At 38.1% G+C, this 23,021-nt stretch overlaps 1 protein-coding gene across 7 annotated transcripts in view; it reads left to right on the top strand.

The window, feature by feature from the left end:
• The window catches only part of CTNNA2 (catenin alpha 2), a 1,115,489-nt gene extending 1,093,562 nt beyond the window's left edge, over window positions 1-21,927 (top strand). For all 7 annotated transcript variants that reach the window (XM_073241862.1, XM_073241858.1, XM_073241861.1 and 4 more), the window contains one exon: window positions 20,757-21,927. In XM_073241862.1, the coding sequence (XP_073097963.1) occupies window positions 20,757-21,044 (288 nt within the window). In that variant the 3' untranslated portion in view covers window positions 21,045-21,927. The remainder of the gene's footprint in view (window positions 1-20,756) is intronic.
• Window positions 21,928-23,021: the final 1,094 nt, after the last annotated feature.

The following is a 23,021-nucleotide window of genomic DNA, read 5'->3' as shown; positions in this document are numbered from 1 at the left end:
TGTCCATTGTAGGATTTAACAATATCTCTGGTGTGTCTGAAAATACTGGAGCATTCTCCCTTCCCCAGTAATGACAATTAAATGTCTGCAGCCATTGCTAAACATATCCTGGGATGTGGGGGACAAAATTGCCCTGATGAGAACCGTGGGTCTGGTTGAAATCTTGACCTTTCACCTAGAACATGCATGCTATTTGAAAAGAAGCCTGTTATTTTTTCCCTCTGAAGGGTGGAAGATGACAAATACAAATGTTCCAGATTCATTAGCCAAGTGCCCATCCCCAGCCTGTCCTCAGGGTGTGGATGTGCACCTTCCTAGAAGCAAGGATCCTAAGAACCCATTGTAATCATCCTCCAGCTATAACCTTCATACACCTTTTTGAAATATATATATATATATATATTCAAGTATAGTTGTTATAATATTGTATTAGTTTCAGATGTATAACAGTGATTCATCATTTGTATACGTTGTACAAGGCTCACCATGATAAGTGTAGTTACTGTCACCAAAGTTATTAAAATATTTGTAACTATATTCCCTATGTTACACTTTCTGTCCCCAGCTTATTTTGTAATTGGAAGTTTGTACCTCATTACCCCTCTCACCTGTTTTACCCATCCCCGCCATCCACCTCTGCTCTGGCAACCACCAGTTTGTTTTCTGTATTTGTGAGTCTGTTTCTGGGTGTTTGTTTTGTTTTTTAAAGGCCTCCACCTCCCTTCTTGGTTACCCCAAATCTTCCTGTCTTAGAAATGCAGGCATTTCTATTCTCAAAGGAAACTAAGGGCTTTGCTGTGAATGTTGTCTAAAAGAAAGTTTTAAACAAGGAAAAATGACTTCAATTTCTCGCTTTTTACAAACAAGGGTATTTAGATTAGAAAAGTTCAATTTTTTAAATTATTTTTTTAAACCGCTTTCACATACTATTACATATTACTTTAGCTATTCTGTATATTTTTTAATCCTTATTGCTGAGAAAAGTAAGTACATTAAAAAAATTAAAAAGTGTAGTATTAATATTATTTTGTAAGGAAAAGACATAAGTTACCAGTGGTCATCTTGAGATTCATATTCCTTATGTGGGTATTTTTGAGATATTTGAGTAACTCCACAATGCTGAAATGAGTACTGGGCAAGCCCTTGAAGTCAAGTTGTAGGTATATATTGAATATGTCTCATAGTTTAGCATTAATTTTTTTTTAAAGAGAAGTTTGGAGAGCTGTAACAGATGATGGCTCCAGATATGAGATCACTCGTTCAAAGAAGGAGCTGTAGTGTATTTGAAAAGAATTTGCCTTGGCATTTTTTAGAATATCAGGTAAAGAAATAATGAGGTAACCTTTACATCTAATAATAAATAGGGAGGTGATTTAAACTTTGTCAAAGGCTAGATTCACAACAAGTCCAAGATAGGGGTTGTGCCTTGAGGAAACTTTCATCTTAATAGTAAGTATGATTTTTAGTAGGGGCAAGATACTATATCAGACTCTCTCCAACCCTTTTGTGTTTATCTTTGTTCACTGGTTAAAAGTGGTGTTTTTCTTGAAAGTTCAGGAAGTACTTTTTCTTTTTTCCAAAGAAGTTTTCCAATTTCATAGATTTAATGCTTTCTTTCAAAAGAACCACTAATATTTTTCTATGATTTTTAGTGATGATGTTTGACATTTCCAGTCTTTTGAGTTTACTTTGTCCTTTAATCTGTGGTTTTGAAGGTTTCTTGTACAGTTCAGTCTCTTTTGCAAGAGAACAGACAATATGTTGTCCATCCATAAATGTTCTTTGTTGGACCAAAGAAATGACATTTCCAGTTTTAGACTGAAAGGAACCACCCTCTGGTGCTTTTGCTGCATTTTCCCTAAGTTCTGTCATTCCAGGAGAAACAAGCTAAAAGTTCCAAACCAGGCCAAGCCCTGGCAGGCACCTGTATAGGGAAGTATCCTGGCTTCTCAGAAAAACCACCTTAAATGCCCTTTATTTCTCATTTTATTCTAAAGCAGTTGGAATTGCAGTATTTTCCTAAATAAGCAATACCTAGGAACAGATATCATGCATTTGAATTGCTGGTAATTGTCTTATTAGCTAGCAAGTTACTTCTCCATAAGCCTTAGGTCCCTCATCTATTGAATAATGAGGATAAAGTGATGCAATACTTTGTGTGTGTGTGTGTGTGTGTGTGTGTGGATTAGATGATATATAGGAAAGATCTAATTGGCTGAGATGCCCAATATGTATTGAATCTGGAAAATAACCAAAGGACATTAACCCAATAGCAAGATGTACTAATTGACTTTTATCAGTACGTTGTTCCTACGAGTCAGTTTAAGAGGCAGCTTGCACTGTGAGAATCCATCAATCAAATGACTAAATGCTAGAGAAACATAGGCTCATTCCCAATGTGATTTACATGGAGAACTAGCCTTTGTGCAGAACATCCCAGTAAAGAGCCAGGAAGTGCTTGTTCATAAATAGTCTGAAGTCTAACTGTGGAGACAAGACTTTCACATACACACAAAGGTTTTGAAGACAAAGCAGTAAAGCATTAACTATTTGATTCTAGCAAATGGAATTGAGTTGGAATTGAGCAAGGATAACTCCAAGGATGAGCTGGCTGCTTATATTGTGAGAATGCTTTACCTTCATCTCTTTTGGGCTGCATTCCACAGCCAATATTTTAGGGATCTCCAATAGCAGATTCCCATGTTATATTTCTTTTGAGAATCATATTTCCTGACTTTTTCCATAAATAGGAAAAATCAGATTATTACTAGACTACCTCACCCATACTTCATCCCTAGTCATCCACACTGTCAAGAGGCAGAAGAAAACCTACCTTCTTTAAGAAATACCTTGTTCTTGTCTTGCTCTGGCTTATCATGTTCTCATGCAACCTTGGTCATCTATTGGAATACCCTTTCCTGGGTAGAGTTCCTCAGACCTGAGTTACCTAGGTGGGCCAATAAATTGTAATGAAGACTTTTAAAAGGACTCCACAAAGGTAACCAGAAGTAATGTAATAGTCTTTCATATTGACATACTTAGGTAAAAGTTTTAAAATGTTTGAAATTTACTTTCTCATTTGGACCTCAATAACTGGTGAAAGTATATTTATATTAATTGATATTTTATAGTTGAAGAAATAGAAGATCAGAGAGGTTACCAGAGTCCCAAACTTTCACAGCCAAGACTAGAGCCAGTTTTTCTAATGGGCAGTCTTATGCTTGCACAATGTAAGGACTTCACTCCCCTAGACTAGTAGCTGAAAAAGAAATACAAGAAATAGTATGTGTCAGGTGGTGTAGATAACGATAACAACTAATATAGATAGTTTCCTTAAAAACTCTATCAGTCAATCTGATATAGTCCACTTTATGGTAGAGTAAAAAGCTATGTTGTAGAAATTTGGAATAAATTTTTTTCCTAATTTTGGATAAATAGCAGTGGAATATGTGGTGGCTAGAGAGAAGGAGATTTAGAAGTTGTGTTTAATCAAGTTTTCTTTGAATATGTAGATGACTTTTTTAGTTGCTGACAAGAAAATAAGCGAGTAGAGGATGATGTCCATGCTACTTATCTAGTTTGTATCTCTTGTGAATCATGATTGCAAGATTAGAAATTGGTATGACTCTTTCCTTTGTGCCTTAAGAATATTTACCTCCTTATGCCACACTTGTGAGCAGTTAAAACACACCATAGCTCATGCTTAGCTCCAGATAAATCACACCACTAACCAGGAACAGGCAGTGCAGAGCAGAACCCTTTGGTGGATTTCCCTGGTCAAGGATGACTGCACATCTTTTGTCATGTGAACTGCAGCCCAGTTCTACCAGATACAAATTTTGGGAACCCAAGTTTACAGAAAAGTTAATGTTTCTCTGTTTGTTTCCTCATATGTAAAGAAGGGATGATGGTATCTGACTTAAACATTTTTTGAAGATTAGAGGTCAAATTTATTAAAGTACTGGCATGGCACCTGGCAAACACAGCTCAGTGCCTCACAGATGCTCATATTTTTAATGAAATGGTCCTTAAAGAAAGCTCAGCATTTTATACACAGAAAGCAACAAACACAAAGAATTGAATTGTGAATGTTTTCTGAGCAAAGGATTATCCTGAAGTGGTACCAGTGAGAGCACAGGAAGAAGAGGTTGTAAGATTTGAAGTGCAGTTTGGCTAAAGTATACTTGCTCTATTATTTCTCTAAATTCCACCGTCCTGCTGCCATCGTGTCTTTGGATACTCTTCCATGGGAGAATGAACAGTGGAAGTCATGAAGAGTGAGGTGCTGGACTTTGTGTCCTAGCTTTGTGTTATTGGACAAGCTTTGTCATCTCTTATTTCCTCATACATAATGCTGCAAGTATTCAATAACATTTGGCAAATATTGATGCGTGAACCAGATGTTAGACACTGTTTTAAGTGTTTGGGATTTAGCAGGATGTCGGGAGCCTAAACCAAAGAGGGAAATATTTGTATGATGTTGATGTGTATGTGAAAAAAAATACTTAAACTGGGGAAATGGATAGCAAATTGAGCAGGTAAGAGTGTGAATGAAGTTACAATTTGAAAAGGGAAATGGTCACTAAGATGCTGATATTTGATTAAAGACCTGACGGAGGTGAGGGACCAAGCCTTGCAGCTATCAGAGGAAAGAGCATTCTAGGCACAGGAAATAAGCACAAAGTCTGTCAAGGGTGGGCATGACTGGTCTGTCTCAGCAGTCGCTAATGAAGCAGTATTTAGGAGCAGAGTGAACAAGGGAAAAATCAGAACAATTGGGGACCAGATTCTACTACTTTGAAGACCACTCTGATAGCTGTGGATTTTATTCAGACTGAGATGAGGAAACATAAAGAAGAAAAATGACACTGAGTTCATTTAACAGGACCATTCTGACTCCTGTTTATGGTGTAAAGGGTGGGAAGCAAGAAAACGAGTTAGCGGGGGAGCTAATGCAACAATCCAGCAAGAGATTCCAATGGCCTGGCTGCAGTGGTAACAGCGGAGAAGCTGATAAGAAGCCAGTAATGCATATATACCAAAGATGCTGTTGGGGCATCGTTTCAAAAAATAGTGGACTGGGTGCTTGGTCATGAAAAACTAGGTGTAACATGAGATTCTGGGATTTTAGCATAAATAATTGGAAGAATTGTGTTGCTAATAACTGAGACTTAGAAGACTAAAAAGACCTAGAAACAGGTTTTGGGGAGAGGTGAAGTTAATCAAAAGCTTTTTTCCTTTCTGGAATGTTGGGATGAACTAATAAGAAAAGCCTATGGAAACTTACATCATTCTCTACATATCAAGAGGTTTTCTTTATGAAAGTTAAAAATTTAATCCTTACAACTCACTGTGTTGTCTTCTGAACTAAAGATAAGAAACCTCTGCCTGAAACTGTCACAATGTACACTATGATAAAAGTGGTCGTGGGTTTATATCTTACAATTGGAAAAGCAGTGACAAGGAAGAAAGAAAAAGATATTTGGAGGGTATTCTATGTCTACTCAAAGTCATCGTTCAAAGTAGGGAGAAAAACATGCTCAATTTAAAAAGCCATGGTTCAACTGCTCAAATTTAAAACTGACTTAATTAAAATTACTGGTTTTAAACAATGCATTATATTGAAGAACTCTTGTGAGCCCTTGAATAATGATATCTATTTCTTCTTGTCATAATTCTCATTTCTATAATGAACGAAGAGTTAAAATTTCAGGTTATGTAGTGAATTATTTTATATAGTTACAGATGTGTCTCACATTTCACTTCAGTTTTATGCATTATATTTGAGATATATTCTTTATGAATTATGTTAGAAAATTATAATGAGAGAGAAGTGGTGGTATTAATATAACAATTTTAAAAAATATCCTTTGTGGGTGGGAGTTAGAAGGCCCATACTGGGTATGGTAAATGGGTTTTATCTTTATTGCTAACTCTCATCAATTGCTAGTGATCGACTGAGCTATGTTGTGAGAGCGATTTTGAGACCACGTCTAGAACCAGTAGAACAAAGGACTGATATTGACTAGGAATGCCTGGTAAAGGTACCAATAAAGTTAAAATGCAGCAAGTTTGACAGATACCAACTATCCTTGCTTTCTGGTTCTGGGACAGACTTGAAGGATTGCAAAATATGGCTCATCTTGCCCAATGTGTATATGTTTGTTTTGCATCTGTCCTACAACTTGCTGTCTTCAGCCTTTCCAGGCCATAGCCCAAGTATGTCCTCCTTTAGATTTTGAGTTTTAATCATCTAGGAATTTTTCTCATTATACGGTCTATTCCCATAACCTGCCCTTGACTAACTGAGTTGGTTAATAAATGTGAGCACAGTGTGACCAATGCACCAAGGTTGATATGTTCCTGTTCTGGGAAACTGGCAGATGAGAATTTCAAATACTATACCCCTAAAAATATGCAGACTTAACAATGTGAATCTGTTGATGGATTTAGATGATGAGATGAGCCAGTCTAAGAGATGGCAGGTGCTGGGTCTAATGGGCTGAAGATTAAAACTAGCCCAGTTTGTGGAAAAATAGATTTAAGACTCTAGGAAATGAGTCTAGGGAACCCAATTGTTCTTTGCTGCTGATGAAGCACAGGACTTGGAAGGCTGATCTTCAGTGTCTGATCAGCCCTCTAAGGCCGGAAGGAGCTCCATTTTTAAGGTAGCTGGGGCTTTCAGGTTCCGATGGTCTAACAGTTGAATGAATTAAGGTGTCAGACTTTCCAGGTAATGTCATTTGCTTTTTAATAAGAAATAACTAGAAATAATATCTTAGCCAAAAGAACCTGCATTTTTTGAGGGGAGTTTTAGGTCCTATAAGTGAAAAATATTTTATACTATTTCTCTTGATACCTCTCAAATTCTTTAAACATCACTTTCCCAGTCTAAATTGTTTTCCTCAAACCCCTAGAATGTCATACTTTTAGTTTTTAAAAATATTTTGGTACATATAATAAAATACACAAATCTTAGTACACAGCTTGATGAATTTTGATATGTGTATACAATCATGTAACCATTGTCCACATCAAGATATCAAACATCCTCGATTTTTTTCCCCTTTAACTATTTCACCCATCCCTTTACCTTCCTACTCCATGGTAACTACCAGTTTGTTCTCTGTGTGTATGACTATTTCAATTTTGTTTTTTTTTTTTTAGATTCTACATATAAGTGAAATCATATGTAATTTGCCTGCCATTTACTTAATTTACTTAGCATAGTACCCTCTAGGTCCATCTATGTTGTTGCAAATTTCTCTAGAAATGCCATAGAGTTCTGTATATTGATTTTGTATTCTGCAACCTTATTGGATTTACTAATTCTGGTAGTTTTTCCTGGAGTCTCTAGGGTTTTCTTTATATGGTATCATGTATGCAAACAGTAACAATTTTACTTTCCTTACCGATTTGGATGCCTTCTATTTCTTTTTCTTGCTTGATTGCTATGGTTAGGCCATCCATTACTATGTTGAATCAAAGTGGTGACAATGGGCATCCTTGTCTTGTTCCTGATCTTTGAGGAAAAGCTTTTAGTTTTCACCATTGAGTAGGTCAGCTGTGGATTTGTCAAAAATGGCTTGTACTACCATCTATACCTATTTTGTTGCATTTTTATTATGAATGAAGGTTGAATTTTGTCAAATGCTTTTTCAGCATCAATGAGATACCCATATAGTTTTGATCCTTCCTTTTGTTAATGTGGTGTATAACATTGATTTATTTTCAGATACTGTATTATCCTTATATTCCTGGAATAAATCACACTTGGTTGTGATGGATGAGGCTTTTGATACATTTTTTGAATCTGGTTTGCTAATATTTTGTTGAGGTTTTTGCATGTACATTCATCAGGGTGACTGATCTGCAGGGTTTTTTTTGTAGTGTCTTTGGTTTTGGTATAAGTGTGATACTGGCCTCACAAAATGAGTTTGAAAGTACTCCCTTCTCTCCTGTTTTTTGGAATACTTAAAGATAAGAATTAGCTCATCTTTTATATTTGGTAGAATTCAGTGAAACCATCTGGTCCTGGACTTTTGTTTGTTGGGAGTTTTTGGATTACTGCTTCATTTTATTAGTAGTCATTGGTGTGTTCAGATTTTCAGTTTCTCCCTGGTTCAGTCTTGGGAGATTGCATGTTTATAGGAATTTATAGAGATCTACTACTAGGTTACACAATTTGCTGGCATATAATTTTTAATAGTAATCTCTTATAATTATATCTCTGTGGTATCAGTTGTAACTTGTTTCTGATTTTGAGTTCTCTCATTTTTTCTTGAGGATTCTAGCTACAGTTTTATCAATTTTGTTTATCTTTTCAAAGAACCAGCTCTTGGTATCATTGATCCTTTGTAATTTTTTTTCTCATTTATTTCCTTCCTTCCTTGTTCTAATTTTGGGCTTTGTTCTTTTTTTTTCTAGTTTCTTTAGATGTAGAGTTAGACTAAGATTGTTCTTGTTTCTTGAGGTAGGTCTATAATGCTACAAACTTCCCTCTTATAACAACTGCTTTTGCTGCATCCCAAAGATTTTGCACTGTATTACTCTCCAAGCATTTTTTTTTATTTTGTCTTTGTTGGCCCACTGGAATTTTAGTAGCATGCTGTTTAACCTCCATGTTCGTGTTTTTCCAGTTTTTTTTCCTGTAATTGATTTCTGGTTTCATGCTGTTGTAGTCAGAAAAGATGTTTGGTATGATTTCAGTCTTAAATTCATTGACTTGTTTGGTGGTCTAATGTGTGATCTATATTGCAGAATATTCCATCTGTACTTAAAAAGAATGTGTATTCTTCTGTTTGGGGATATGATGTTCTGTATATATTAGGTTCACTGGTCTAATATGTCATGTAAAGCCACTATTTCCTCATTGATTTTGTCTTGGGTGATCTATCCATTGATGTAAGTGGGTTGTCAAAGTTTCTCCCTCCATGTCTGTTAATATTTGCTCTATGTATTTAGCATTCCTCTGTTGGGTTCACAGATATTTACGATTGTTATATCCTCTTCCTGGACTGAGCCCTTAATCATTATTTTTACAGTCTGAGACATTAAAACAATTTAGTCTGATATAAGAACTGGTACTACAGCTGTTTTTTCAGGTCTCTTTACATCCCTGCAGTTTCAGTCTATGTGTGTCTTTAGATCAGAAGTGAGTCTCTTGAGACAGCATATAGATGGGACTTTTTACCCACTCAGTCACCCTATGTCTTTTTACTGGGACATTTTTTCCATTTACATTTAAATGTTCTTATTGCCATTATGTTACACTTCTTCTGGTAGTTTTGTTGCTTTTCTTAATGTCTTACCTTGTGTGTGATGACATTTTTTACTGCTATGTTAGGATTATTTTTACTTTTTTGGATATCTATTATAGGTTTTTGGTTACCATGTAGGTTTTATGTATATATTTATATATTTTTAGCAGTCTATATTAAGTTAATAGTTGCTTAAGTTCTAATGCATTCTAATTCTAAGAGCACTTCATTTTTAACTCCCTTTCCTCTATGTTTTAACACCTTTTATTCAGTGATTACCTTGACTAATTTTTAGAAATAGTGAAGTTATTGGCCTACTACATTTGCTGTTGGCTTTTACCTGTGAAAATTTGCCTCTTCATAAGTTTCTTGCTTCTAGTTATGGCCTTTACTTTCCCTCCTAAAAAAGTCCCATTAGCATTTCTTATAAAGCTGGATTAGTGGCAGTAAACTCCTTCAACCTGTGTTTCTCCAAGAAGCTCTTTCTCTCGCCAATCATGAATGATAACCTTGCTGGGTAGTGTTGTTGCTTGTAGGTTTTCTCTAAATATATCATGCCACTCACTTCTTGCCTGTGGAGTTTCATGAGCTGAAAGCTTCATGGTGTTTCCCTGGTGGGTAACACATTGTTTTTCTCTGTTTTAAGATTCTTTGTCATTTTAATTATTATATGTCTTGGTGTGGGGGCCCTGCTTAGGTTCATCTTATTTGAGGCTCTGTGTGCTTCCTGGATGTCTGTTTCCTTCCTTGGGTTTCTTTAAGTGATCTACTCCTTCTGAGACTCCTATAATACTAATATTAGGATGTTTGATGTTGTCACAGAACTCCTTTAATCAAGCCTCATTTCCTTTGATTTTTGCTGTTCATCTTCCAAGTTGCTAATTTGCTCTTCTGCTTCCTCTAGTCAGATGTTGATTCCCTCTCGTGTCTCTGACTGGTTCTTTTTTTCCCTTTTGTTTGTTGAACTCCTCTGTGAGCTCATCCATACTTCTCTCAAGTCCAGTGAACTTCTTTAAAACCATTGCTTTTAACTCTAGATTGGTTAACTCCTATTTCATTTGTTTTTTTATTTTATTTTATTTTTTACTTTCTGTGCTTGATTCTGTGAATCAGTCAAAAGGGCTACCTCTTCAAAGGGGTTGGCTTTGTGTAAGAATGTCCCCTTGGTAGACTACATGTGCCTGGGGCTTTGGGATGGCTGATAGTGGACCAGGGTTCTCCTGTGTGGTTGCCAGCCAGGGCCATTACTGGCAGGGTCGCTGGTGTTGGAAGGGGTGCAGACAGGGTGAATCCATGTGTTCATTGCTCTGTGCCACCTTGGAGATCTGCTGAATCTCTGACATTGTTTGAATGGGGGCTGGAAGGCCACCTCCATCATGTCTGGAGCTGCTACTGTCTGCACAATCAGTGTGTGGGGGGAACATAAACAATGGCACTCACCAGCTACCTCCATTCCAGAGACAGTTCCTCTAGATCCCATAACATTTGGTGGTTGGGTCTTAACCCCCCCCAAATGCTGGTGGCTTTTTGTCTGTGCCCCAGGGCAGGAGAGTTTGTGCTCCGATACCCCACACTGGGGGTGGGGTATCTTCTGTTACCTTGTCTCCATTTCTCCCCACATGTTTTATGTGGTCTTTTTACCCCTTGTTGTGCAGAAGGTGTTCCCTCTGGCCTCCATTTCCCCCTGTGTAAGTGTAGATTCAGTGTGTACATGGGAGGAGCTGGACTCCAGACCCTTCCTGTGCTGCTGTCTTGGACCTGCCCCCTTTGCACTGAATCATGGTCCCTCCATATAAAGAATCCAGTAGTGCTAGGAAAGACACAGCTCTAATGTGTTAGGGATAAAGGCCCAGGGAAGTTCCCAAGGGGAAGAGAAAAGCACCAAAAGATCTGTAATATTCATGCATTGAGGTGGTGGTAACTTCAATAAGAGGGTTAGAAAGAGTCCAAAATAATGGGTTTGGGGGAAGGGGCTAGAAATATAGTTTTGAAAAGAACTTTTTTGGACTCAAATTGGGGATTTATGGAAAGATGGGTCTCAAATTGGGGATTTATGGAAAGATGGGTCACAGCAATAATAAAAGCTTAAGATTTATTAAGGGCCAGGCACTTAGCTTTGCTTAATAAACCTAGAAAGGGCTTTTTCATTTTTACTTTAAAGATTTTGAGATAGGTTAAGCATGTCTCCCAGGATCACATAGCCAGTGATTATTCCAACCAGGATCTGGACTTGGGCTTTGAGTCCATTTCCCAAGCTTTCCTTCGTTCTAACAGGAGAGGGGTAGAGAGTTAGCAACAGGGAGAGCATGGACTGCACAGGACCTGGAAGACAGTGGACGCTCCCTGACCAAGGGGTCTATTTTCCCCTCTCTTTATCCAGGACTTAGGTAGCAACAGAGGCTTCTTCCACACGCCTGATAAGGAGAGGGGCATGGCTGCCTGATAGTTTTCCTTCAACATATTAATAATACTATATGATACAATTCTTAGTGCTTGAATATGAAGAGAGGGGAAAGGGTGGAAATGAATAACCCAGGGCCCTCAGATTATGCTCCCTTTCCAAGCACAGTCCTCTACCAACCAGCACCCAAACCTGTTGTCCACTCTTCTGCAGCCTAGGAGCCATTTTGTAAGATGTTTAATAGCTTTTCTTCACTTATCAGCAAATACCATGTTTGTACGAATTAGGCACTTCCGATAGTATGGGGTCCAGTAGTGTAGTAGCTCTTTCATCAATTTTATGACTTATTTCTCTTAGAACAGTGGTTTGTCTTGGATCTGTCTCTGAGTCATGATACTGCTTAGGGAGGAAGAAATCTAGCTGACTCCTGAAAGATGAACTTGAGCCCTTTGGTAAAGACATGCTGATGTTCATGACCAAGATGAACAATGTGTGGCATATTTATGTGACATAAAGATTGTCTGTTTACCAAGGATTATCTCCCAATTATGGTGGGTGCCTACAAACCCATTAGGACTTGTTCTGTTGTTACATGGGAAAAATCCAGAGGCTGCCTCTGGGCCAGAAGGTCCTGAAGAAGAGTTAGAAGAAAAAAATGTGGAAAAAAGAGGTAGGGACTCCTAGGTGAACAGAGACATCTGTATTTCTAAGGGCCCTTCCCTCTCAACATTCTGAGTTCTCCCAGGGACTCCAAGGCTAGCAAGAATGCCTTGTTTTAGGTTGAGCAAAAACTGCTCTGCCTTTAATGGTGAGGAAAAAATGGCTCTAAGCCATAGTTAGGAAATTTGTTGACTGTAATTAAGCCTTCATGGGAGTCCCCAAGGTTTACTTACCTATAATTGAAAAAATGCAAATGAAGACAGTTAATCAGCAGACTGGCTGCCTATGAAGCACTACTACCTACCTAAATGAATTAAAAACAAAGATACAAATATGTCCCGTTGAGAAAGTTACCTGCAAGCCAATTGGTAAATTTCTCTGCAACACTGTGAAGATTTATTTTTCTTAGTCTGAGCTTGTAGGGCTTCTCTGCTCACACCTTTGCCAACATGCTCTTGAGCCATTATGTACAGATTTCCTGACAACTGGCCTTCAGTGCTGGTAGAGCACCAGCTACTCCCTGCCATCATTCAGGAAAGCCCTGCAGAAAAAACAAACCTCTCTTCCTTCTTTCTTGATTGATCTACTACTTAAAGTCATAAAACATTTGCTTTTCAAGATCCCATAATCAAATGGGAATACCTATGGGATTAAGCTAATACTTCAGGATTTATTTGAGTATTTTAGCTATCAGTTATGAAGGATCAGTACATGTTCTAATATTAAGACATTAATGCAGTTTTCCCCCCTTTTTTGGCAATAATTGCAGCATACCTCTGATAGTCATTTTGCTTCAGACACCATACTTGCTAATATATTCAGCTTTTATCACCTGATTTAAAATCATCTCCAGAGCACTTTGCACTTCTGATAATACTTATGTCTTCTGTTTAATGATTTCATTAATTAGCAACTCATACTACAGTGTCAGTACAAAGCACACAATTTGTCCCTAAAAATTAGCTAGGGGAAAAAACGACAGAAAGTGCAGCATCATTTAGACAAAAATATGTCAGTGGTCTGATTGGTACTAACACAAACAAAAGTAGTTGAGTTAAATATAGAAATACAGCAGATGATGAAATTGTTATAATCTATAACAAGATGCTTTTGACACATCTGTCAAAATGGGACCTCTTGGAGGACGCAGGTAAAGTTTCCTTTCCCAGGCCACTCAGCAGATTCTGAGGGAACAAAGTCTGCCATTATTGATTAATAATGCCTGGCACAGCCCCCACAGAAGTGAGTGGGAACTCACTGTCTTAACAAATGTTCACCACTTGCTAACAAGAAGGAACCCAGCCTTGCTAAGTTGATGAGGAAGAGTGAGTGGCCTAGAACACTGAAATGAGGGCTTGGCACAAAGGAACTGTTCTTTTTTTGCAAGCGTATAAACATCCATGAAGTGTGGAAAGATCCTATTTTGCTGAACCTTTCCACCACGGCTTTGTTTGTGTTATTTATTACCCTAGACTTGTTAGGGTTTTTAAAAAGCGTTACAGACCCTGGAACAAAAGTAGACAGATATTTCAAGATATTTGAAATGTATCACAGTTTCTAAGGAGATCTCTTCAAAGACTCATGGGTTTTTTTAAACATGAAATGTTCTTGGTGGATAATAGGCTCGAATGCTGTGGGTTTCTAACCTCCCATTCATTAACAGCAAAGCTAACTTACAGCCAATACTTTTTTGCTTTTCTCTTTTCCCGCAAGCAATTTGTGACTCCTTTTTGGGGAGGTGATAACTGTTTAAATATATGTAAATGACCAGCTGCACTGGAAAGATTCTAGTTGTCTCAAGGCGTTCACTTTCAATTTATTGTCATTTCTCTAATCAAAACCACTTCCCCACAAACACCACCCCAGGCCTGAGCATATTTGGCACAGCCCCCTTAAAATACTTCTTATGTGTTACACACTAAGTCATGCCTACTGAAAGATCTTGTTATTGGCTAAAATGAGCTCTACCCATTTTGCAGAAGCGTTTTAGCATTCTCAAAATCATTACTGCTATCATCTCTCACTTGACAAAACTAAGATAAATTAGGCCTACATGGGACTGGTTTCCCTCAAGCACTTCTGAGCTTTTTGGGGTAACCAAAGCAAGTGTCTCAGTTTTTACATTTCAAAATCACCTTCAAATGGAAAGCCAGTAGTCCCATGACATTTGTATTATTTTAGCCCAAGGACAGATTGTTTTGTACTTGGAATTTCCATGACCTGCCATTTATGGTTCAATATTTTTTGGTAACAGATAATCAGCTAACTGGAAAACATTTATTTCCAGGTTGTAGCTCTATATCCATATTTTAAATGGATTAAAGTAGAACACAATCAAATCCTAATTCTCTTGTGTGACCATCCCTCACAGGTCATGATCCTAAGATGTTTACTGTCATACGTAGTTAACCCAATGCACTTCCCTCCACCTTTTACATTACTTTGCACTTTTTACAGCGCTATGGTGCATGCGTTGCATTTTTTTTTCTTTTCAGGCAGCTGTTAAATCTAAACTGCATTTGTCTTATTGATGGTTGACTGCAGGAAGTTCACCCTTATTATCAAGGGTGAAGGGTTACTAATTACCTAACAGAAAGTATCCTTGGCTGTCAAGGGAATACTTGACATATTTCTTGATGATGTTATGCCTTAGATTATTAAAAGAATATTGATTTTGAAATAAAATGCTGAGAAAACTTTTAGATTTATTGGAATTTTTCACCTGAGGAAAGAATATGGATTTAATAATTCCTTCAGCATTCTATCATCTCTCTTTGTAGTAACACTAAGTATGGAACATGAAGGGAAGAAGTCAGAAATTGACAGATTATATGCTGATAATATGTAGAACACTGTTCATAAAACAACTAAGAAGACAACCAAAACATGTAGTTTCTTACATCTAGCTCCCTAAATTTCAGTCCCATAATTTCAACTGTCCCTCTGATAACTCTACCTACATGTAACCCACAGACCTCAATTTCCCTCTTACTTCTGTCATCTGGGTTAAGAACACTAGTATATACCCGACCGTTCAAGCTAGGAATTTGAGAGTTGTCCATCACTCAACCATGAAGCACCAGCAACCTCCTATTTCATCCGCTGAAGTGAGCTTGGCGCTCATGCCTACTGTGCACTTTCTTATCCCACTCTCCTCCAAGCTGACTCATGCCTACTGTGCAGTCTCCCACTCTCCTCCAAGCTGACTCAAGGTAGATCCCTAGTCTCCCTGTTCCTTATTCTTCCTGTTCCTTCAGCACTAAACCTTTTAGTTTATATGTCTATGCTTGTAGATCCAACATTTAAGCATGGAGGTTGGCACAAAATAGATACATAATGCCTGAAGAAATTCTTGGATGAATAAATGTGTAGGTAGAAAGATGGAGGGATAACACTGAAGGGCAGAGAGAAAACGAGAATTCAGCATTTCAAGAAACGTAGCTGCCTATTCATTTGTGAGGGCAAAGTCACTGTGTCAAATGCTGTCACTACTGCAACTGAGCATCTCTTCCAAGGTAGATGCTGAGTTGATGAAATGGCATGAAACGTATGACATAGGGTTTCAGAAACCTTCAGATGATCATGTAAATTGTAAGAGCCATTTTAGGCACTTCTCCCAACAATCTTCATCTTTGATGTAAGGAATAAGACAGCACAAATATCGATTAGTGGAAGAATCAACTCCAGAAAGTCTTCCCTTTAGAATTTCTTTCCCTTCAAAATACAAAACAAGGGTAGTGTAGGCAAAGATAAATCTATCAGAAGTTGAGTGGATTTAAAGAGGAAAAGAATGGGAATAGTAGAGGCAGAAAAAGAGCCAGAAAAACCCTGTAGAAATGGCTGTAAAACAGCTTCTAGCCCTTATTTGCTTTTCATAGACTGCAACAGAACAAGATGTGAGGAAACATCTGTTGCCTTTTTAAAATAGTAATTCGCTATTTTAAAACATAGTGACAGAATTAAGAGAAACGTAATTTCTGTGGTTAGGCACAGCAGACACCTATGACACCGAATAGGGGAAATTAGTCTGGCACAGTTTCGTAGATTTCTGGACTGTGGATTCATCTGCCATGCGTGGCACTGGGAAGCAGATCAGACAATGGTTAGTGCGTCAGACCTGGAGTTAGGCTGCCTGGGCTCAAATCTTGGCTTGCTACTTGCCTCCAATGTGAAGGGAGAAGCTATATGACCCCTCTAAGTCCCAGCTGAGCATAGCAGCATTAACTGTCTCGGGGGTTGTTGTGAGATTGGAGCGTGAGGAAACTCACAGAGCGATAGCCAGAGACCGGCTCACAGTCGCATTTGCTGAAAGCAGGCTCTTATTTTTTAAGTTAACCAAAAATTAGCTGATTCTCTTAGACTAGATACAGGAACTGAATGGGACACAATACAGTACTAATGAAAAGGTAGCAATCTCTCTGGGCTGGAGGGTCCAGTCAGTGTACATGCTAGCCAGCTTGAGGAGTGGTCCTCTGAAGCTTCCAAGACCAAGCCTGATAAACGCTGAGGGCACTCATGAGAGCTGAGCCCCTCCCAGGGTGCGCCCAGTTGTTACAGCTGTGTAGTGAATGCGCTTCAGAGAAACTGAATTCGTACAAAGGAAATCTGCAGGGATCAGACTCCAGGTGCTGCTGTCGTGAGCATGAAGCCTGGGCAGGAAGGTAGGTAAAAGGACAGAGAAGGGCTGAGCACACCCAAGGCCAGAACATCTAGATAGGAAGAATGTAGGGTCCGAGGACGGGACTAAGAATCAGACCAGGTGAGATGGAGGCTCTCACCAGACTTAGTCCAGTTTTAAAGGAGAAGCTTCCACCCAGACAGAGTTAACTGAAACACATACATTTGGAATGAAGATAGCCACTGAAAAATTAGACTCCAGAGATTAACTGATGCTTCAGAGAAGTAGGGCAGTGTGGTGGTTCAGAGGATGGGCTTGAGAGAGAGAGAGAGATGGTTCCTATCCCTCGTTTGCCAGTTACTGCAGGTGCAAGTTACATTACCTAAGCTTCACTGTCCTCACCTGTAAAATGGGGATAATGATACTTCCTCCTTCAAGGACTTTTGAAATTTAAGCCATGCATGTCCATTACAAGCGCTAAAGCAATGCCAAGACCTAGTGAGTGCTCCATTAATGTTTTCATTAGCTAATAACATATATATTTACATATCTAATTTGAAAATGTAGTCGCAGTATAAATCACAGAATAGAATGCACTTATGTTAAATAAGCAATGTTTTCCTAAGCCTGTATTAAAAAAAAAAATTCTTGCCCCATAGTTTCAATGTAAAGTGATTTTTAACAAAACATACCCATTCGGAAACCAGGTCCCAGTGCTATTCTGGACAAGCATAAAGTAAGCCATTTTGAAATAAATTCTGATTGTGCTGCTAAAATGGGTATAAGAAAAATGACCAAATTTATCCTTTGGAAATTTCATTTTAAGAAAAAGTCCAATTTCATAATAACTGTAGTTTGGGCTTATTGTCCGGGAATATATTTGTTCAGGTTTAGCTGACCAGGCCCTTTACCTCCTTGCTTTATCCTTGCCACGAATTCAAATCTGCCCTTCCGGGTGACTCAAATAAAATCACTGGGTTTTTTCTATACCTCAAAGCTGTCTCACTTTCAACCGATGTGTTAGGTTTGTTCACAGGGTTCCTGCCTCAGGCTGGGAGAGCAAAGGGGTTGTGAAGAAGAGACAGACTATCATATTTTTGCTGCAGAATTAGACACCATCTATCTGAAAATGGGATATGTGGTAAAAATCTCCAAATTACTTGTAGTCCCTCTCTTCAGATCCACTCAACTTAATAATACAACAGACATATCTTGTCTTATTCTTCTACTTCTACTAATTCTCCTTCCCTGAAGCACATCAACAGAACTGTCCCTGATATAATATCATTTTACCCAGAGGACACAACAGAATTAACTAACTTTGTGAATGTTATTCATTTTTGAAACCTGACAGACTTACAGGGAACTGTCAGTTGGCCAAAGGGTATTGTATCAAACTCCTAAAGAAACCATGAACCATGACTGATCTCCTAATTGCCCCAACATTTTGCTGTCTTATCATTTTCCTTCATTATTCACACTTTTATTGGGGGTATAACAGCAAAGATAAAAAAGTAAAATTCAGTCAGGTAACACAAGTTACCAAACTTGTGCATAGTGGGAGTCCTGAAATCACTGGATAAAATAAGCCTTCAGGTAGTCCCTGAGTTTCATTAATCCAGTGGTTCTCAAGCTATGGCCTGCATCAGAATCCCCTGGACTGTAAATTTTTGATTCAAAAAGTTTGGGGCTGGCTTGAGAAACTGCATTTCTAATAGGTCTCCAGGTGATACTGAAAGAGCTGGTTCAGAGACAATGCTTTGAGAATCACTGTGCTAATCCATGCTTGGCCTTCTCTTCTATTAATGTGAATAATCTAGAATTTACTTTTCCTTAGCTGGCCTTAGAAACTTGTGGGTTCAGCTATGACTTTGGTATATGTGTTCCTCATACAGTGTACTAGAAGTGGTGAAGTAGTTACTCAATCTGGTTGATTTAACTCAAAATGCAATTATATACTTGCTGAATCATCTAACCCATAAATCTCTATTATTGTTAGGTCAATGTAATACTGACCTTTATTATTTTTTTTAATGGTGAAACCTCAATTTTATGGTATTACAATTTTATACGTAGAAATTATACACAGAAAACATCTTCCATTGTTAGTTTTTCACTAATAATCTAACTTTGTGGGCTTTTCTGGTGATAGAGGAAGTGAACTCATTTGTTATGGATTTTTTTAAAAACTAGTGGAATATTTACTTAGCTTTAATAAAGGATACAGCATAGAGAGTGAGCAAGAGCATCACAGAGGCCTTGGAATAACTTCTGATGTGCCCAGTCACTGCTTGGGATGTGATATTTGGTCACCAGAAAGGAAGAGGCTACAATGAGTGCCGCTCACATCACAGGCTAGCCAAAGTGTTTGGGGTCCTTCAGCTTACACACTTTGCGAATCACCTCACATTCAGGAGGGCACATGCCTAACGCCCCTTTGTGAAAGCACCTATAGCCCACCAATAAGGTCGTACAGTAAACAATCTCAGCAACTGGGAACAACATTACTTAGGAACATCCTTATGTCCCTCATTTAACTGTAATGGATTTGTTTCCTTAGTTGGTATTACAAGATGTTTGATGAACCAACAATGTTCACGCATCCCTCAGGCTAGAGTAATATTTCCAGTCCAGCTGGTGCTTCTTTCCTCATTAGGTCCCATGTAGAATTCTGGCTGAAAGGATGTCAGAAATGTACTTTTGACCATTTCTAGCATCTGTGGCCCAGGAAGTGAGGAAGGGAATGAAACAGACATCGCATGGCATTTACCACACTAATTGGTTAAATCAAAAAAGAAGTGACCCAAAAAAATCCCTTGAACTGAGAGTCTGGGGATGAGCTTCTAAACATACTCTGCCCTACATTGTGACTTGTCATAGCGTTTTAAAAGATATCCTTCCTAACTGGGTGGCAGTACAGTATGCTCTTTAAGGGTCTCATTACTTAAGCTGTGTAAACCTGTGGATGTTTCTGGACCTCCTCCTGCACCAGCTCTCTTCTCGTTAAATGAAATGACACTAATACCTACTTCACAGGGTGGGTGTGAGTTAAACGAGGAAATATGAAGCACTGAAACACATGGAAATGGGGATCTTACTGGATATTCTCTGACCTACAAGAGCCTGACATAATTATTATTTTTTATCAGGGGTATATTAAAGATATAGGAACAAACAGATATTCGACACCTAAGTAAAAGCCAGCACACCATGGGCATGTTCTCTGCCTACTGCTGGTATCATAGATGGCAAATACATAGGTCTAGCTTGGAGTGCTGGTATCTAATATGCCACTGTATCCTCAGCTCAGGATGAAGAAATGGTCTATAGATACTTCTACTTGTGGTGGGGGCGGCTTGGGGGGTGCACAAAATTGAGATGTAACCCCATATGCCTTTTTATTCTACAGTGCCTGCCAAATGCTTTTTAAAATATTTGAGTAATTGTCACCATTACCAAGCAGCCTAAAGTAATAACATCAGATGTTCCACTTTGGAAAACTTTTGTTACTTTGGAATTCTTACATGTTAACAGAGGGCTTTATATTTCATAGTATTGAGATTTTAGAAAGCGAGGCATCACAGAGCATCCTTTTTCCTTCTTACCTTGGTATTAAGGATAGAGGATAGGTGACTGCTTTATGGCAGGCCAATTACTACATTATAGCAGTCCAATATTACCAAAAAAATCAAATTATTATATAATGTAATACTATATACTTGCACAAGCACACTGTTTTAACTGAAATTGCTTCACCATCTTGTGCATATGTCCTGTGGCTAACCCCATGCATCTCATTATTTTCCTCCTGCTCTAGCTGGACAGCGCCACCTCACTTATTCAGGCAGCTAAAAACCTAATGAATGCTGTTGTCCTTACGGTGAAAGCATCCTATGTGGCCTCAACCAAATACCAGAAGGTCTATGGGACAGCAGCTGTCAACTCCCCTGTTGTATCTTGGAAGATGAAGGCTCCAGAGAAGAAGCCCCTTGTGAAGAGAGAAAAGCCTGAAGAATTCCAGACGCGCATTAGACGAGGTTCTCAGAAGAAACACATTTCGCCTGTACAGGCTTTAAGTGAATTCAAAGCAATGGATTCCTTCTAGGATGATAGGCTTTAACAAGAAAGCTTTTTCTTTCTTTTTTTCCTTTCCTTTTCTTTTTAATTCCAGTTTTGTATGCATACCTGCCAACTCATATGCCTCTGGCATGGGGAAATTAAGGGAGCAGTGTCTGTTTGCATGTAAGATGAGGTGCAATCAACACTACTGATCCATCAGTAGCCCAGGGAGAAGACAGGGAATTCCTGTCCTGAGGTCGCACAGAGCTGTCCTTTGCAACATTCTCACAAAATTGGACAAAGGGTTCACATCACAATGTTTATGGGAGTGGGAGGGTTGGGGAAAATAACTCTACAAAAGCAAACTCTAATGCATGCAAGAATCACTAAGTTGGCAGGTATATCAATAAGTGAAAAATCTGGAAGTGTAATGGTAGAACATAAAGCTTGTATTGCTTCTGTTTCAGTGCAAAAATGTACTAGCCAATACGCTTAAGTGTGTGGCCCACAAATTGAACAATTTAACTTTGAAGTCTTATCAATAATATTATGTGGATTTTTTTACTAAGCGGAAACTAACTCATCCAGCCAAAATGCTTCTTTTAATCTGTATTCTGTTCTTTTTCTTCTGGTAGTGCCATTACTAGTGCTCATGCTATCAATTTTTCCCCCTTTACTGAAAACAGCAAACATTTATTTAAGACAGTTATCTTCTGTGGGGCACTGGAAGCACAATATGGTGATCAAGCCTGCCTTTTTTTTTCAACTATGAGTTTGCTAGAAATAGGTGGTCCATTGGTGAAATGTTAGAGGAATGGAAGCTGACAATGTGTGAAGGTTTAGAGGCAAATACATAGGTGTAGCTTGGAGTGCTGATATCTAATATGCCATTGTATCCACTAACTCAAAATAAACACATTTAATCTTGACTTCTGAAGAATGTTTTCTTTCTTTAAATGAATAATAAAAGATTAGAGCATCTTCTTATAAATTGGTTAAAAATGTTTAAAAAAAGACTATACCAAATATTCATAAAATTCATATGGAACTGTGAAAGACCACCCACCCACCCACCCATAAAAACCAAAGCAATTGTGAGAAAGAACAAAGCTAGGAGTATCAAGCTCCCTGATTTCAAACCATATTACAAAGCTACAGTAATCAAAACAGTATGGTCTTGGCACAAGAACAGATACATAGAGCAAGGGAACAGAATAGAGCCCAGAAATAAACCAAAAACCTGTATGGTCAATTAACACATGACAAATAAGGCAAGAATATCTAATGGGGAAAAGACAGTCTCTTCAATAAGTGGTGCTGGGAAATCTGGATAGCTATATGCAAAAGAATGAACTGGACCAGTCTTATGTCATCTACACAAATAAACTCCTCAAAATGGATTAAAGATCTAAATATGAGACCTGAAGCCATAAAACTAGAAGAAAAAACAGGCTCTTGAATATTAGTATCAAATGTTTTTCTGGATACATGTTCTCAAGATAAGGGAAACTAAAGCAAAAATAAATAGGACTACATCAAACTAAAAAGCTTTTGCATGGCAAAGGAAACCAAAAAAAATGAAAAGGCAATCTACTGAATGGGAGAATATATTTACAAATGATATATCCAATAAGCACTACTAACCAAAATATATAAACAACTCATTCAACTCAACAAAAAATCTGATTAAGAGTGGGCAGAGGGCCTACATAGGTATTTTTCCAAGGACAGATAGCCAATACATATATAAAAAGATGCTCAACATCACATCATCAGGGGAAGGAAAATTAAAACCACAATGAAATATCACCTTACACTAGTCAGTGTCTGATATCAACAAAAGGGGAAACAAGTATTGGTCTGAGGATGTGGAGAAAAGAGAACACTCATACACTGATGGTAAGATTTTAAATTGGTGCAGCTGCTATGGAAAGAAGTATGGAGGTTTTTCAAAAATCTAAAAATAGAAGTAACATATGACCCAGTAATCCCACTTCTGGGAATTTACCTGAACAAAATAATT

The sequence above is a fragment of the Manis javanica genome, chromosome 1, assembly GCF_040802235.1.
Source record: "Manis javanica isolate MJ-LG chromosome 1, MJ_LKY, whole genome shotgun sequence".
Lineage (NCBI taxonomy): Eukaryota > Metazoa > Chordata > Mammalia > Pholidota > Manidae > Manis > Manis javanica.
The sequence above is the reverse complement of the archived record's forward strand: the minus strand, read 5'-3'. Positions and strand labels throughout refer to the sequence as shown.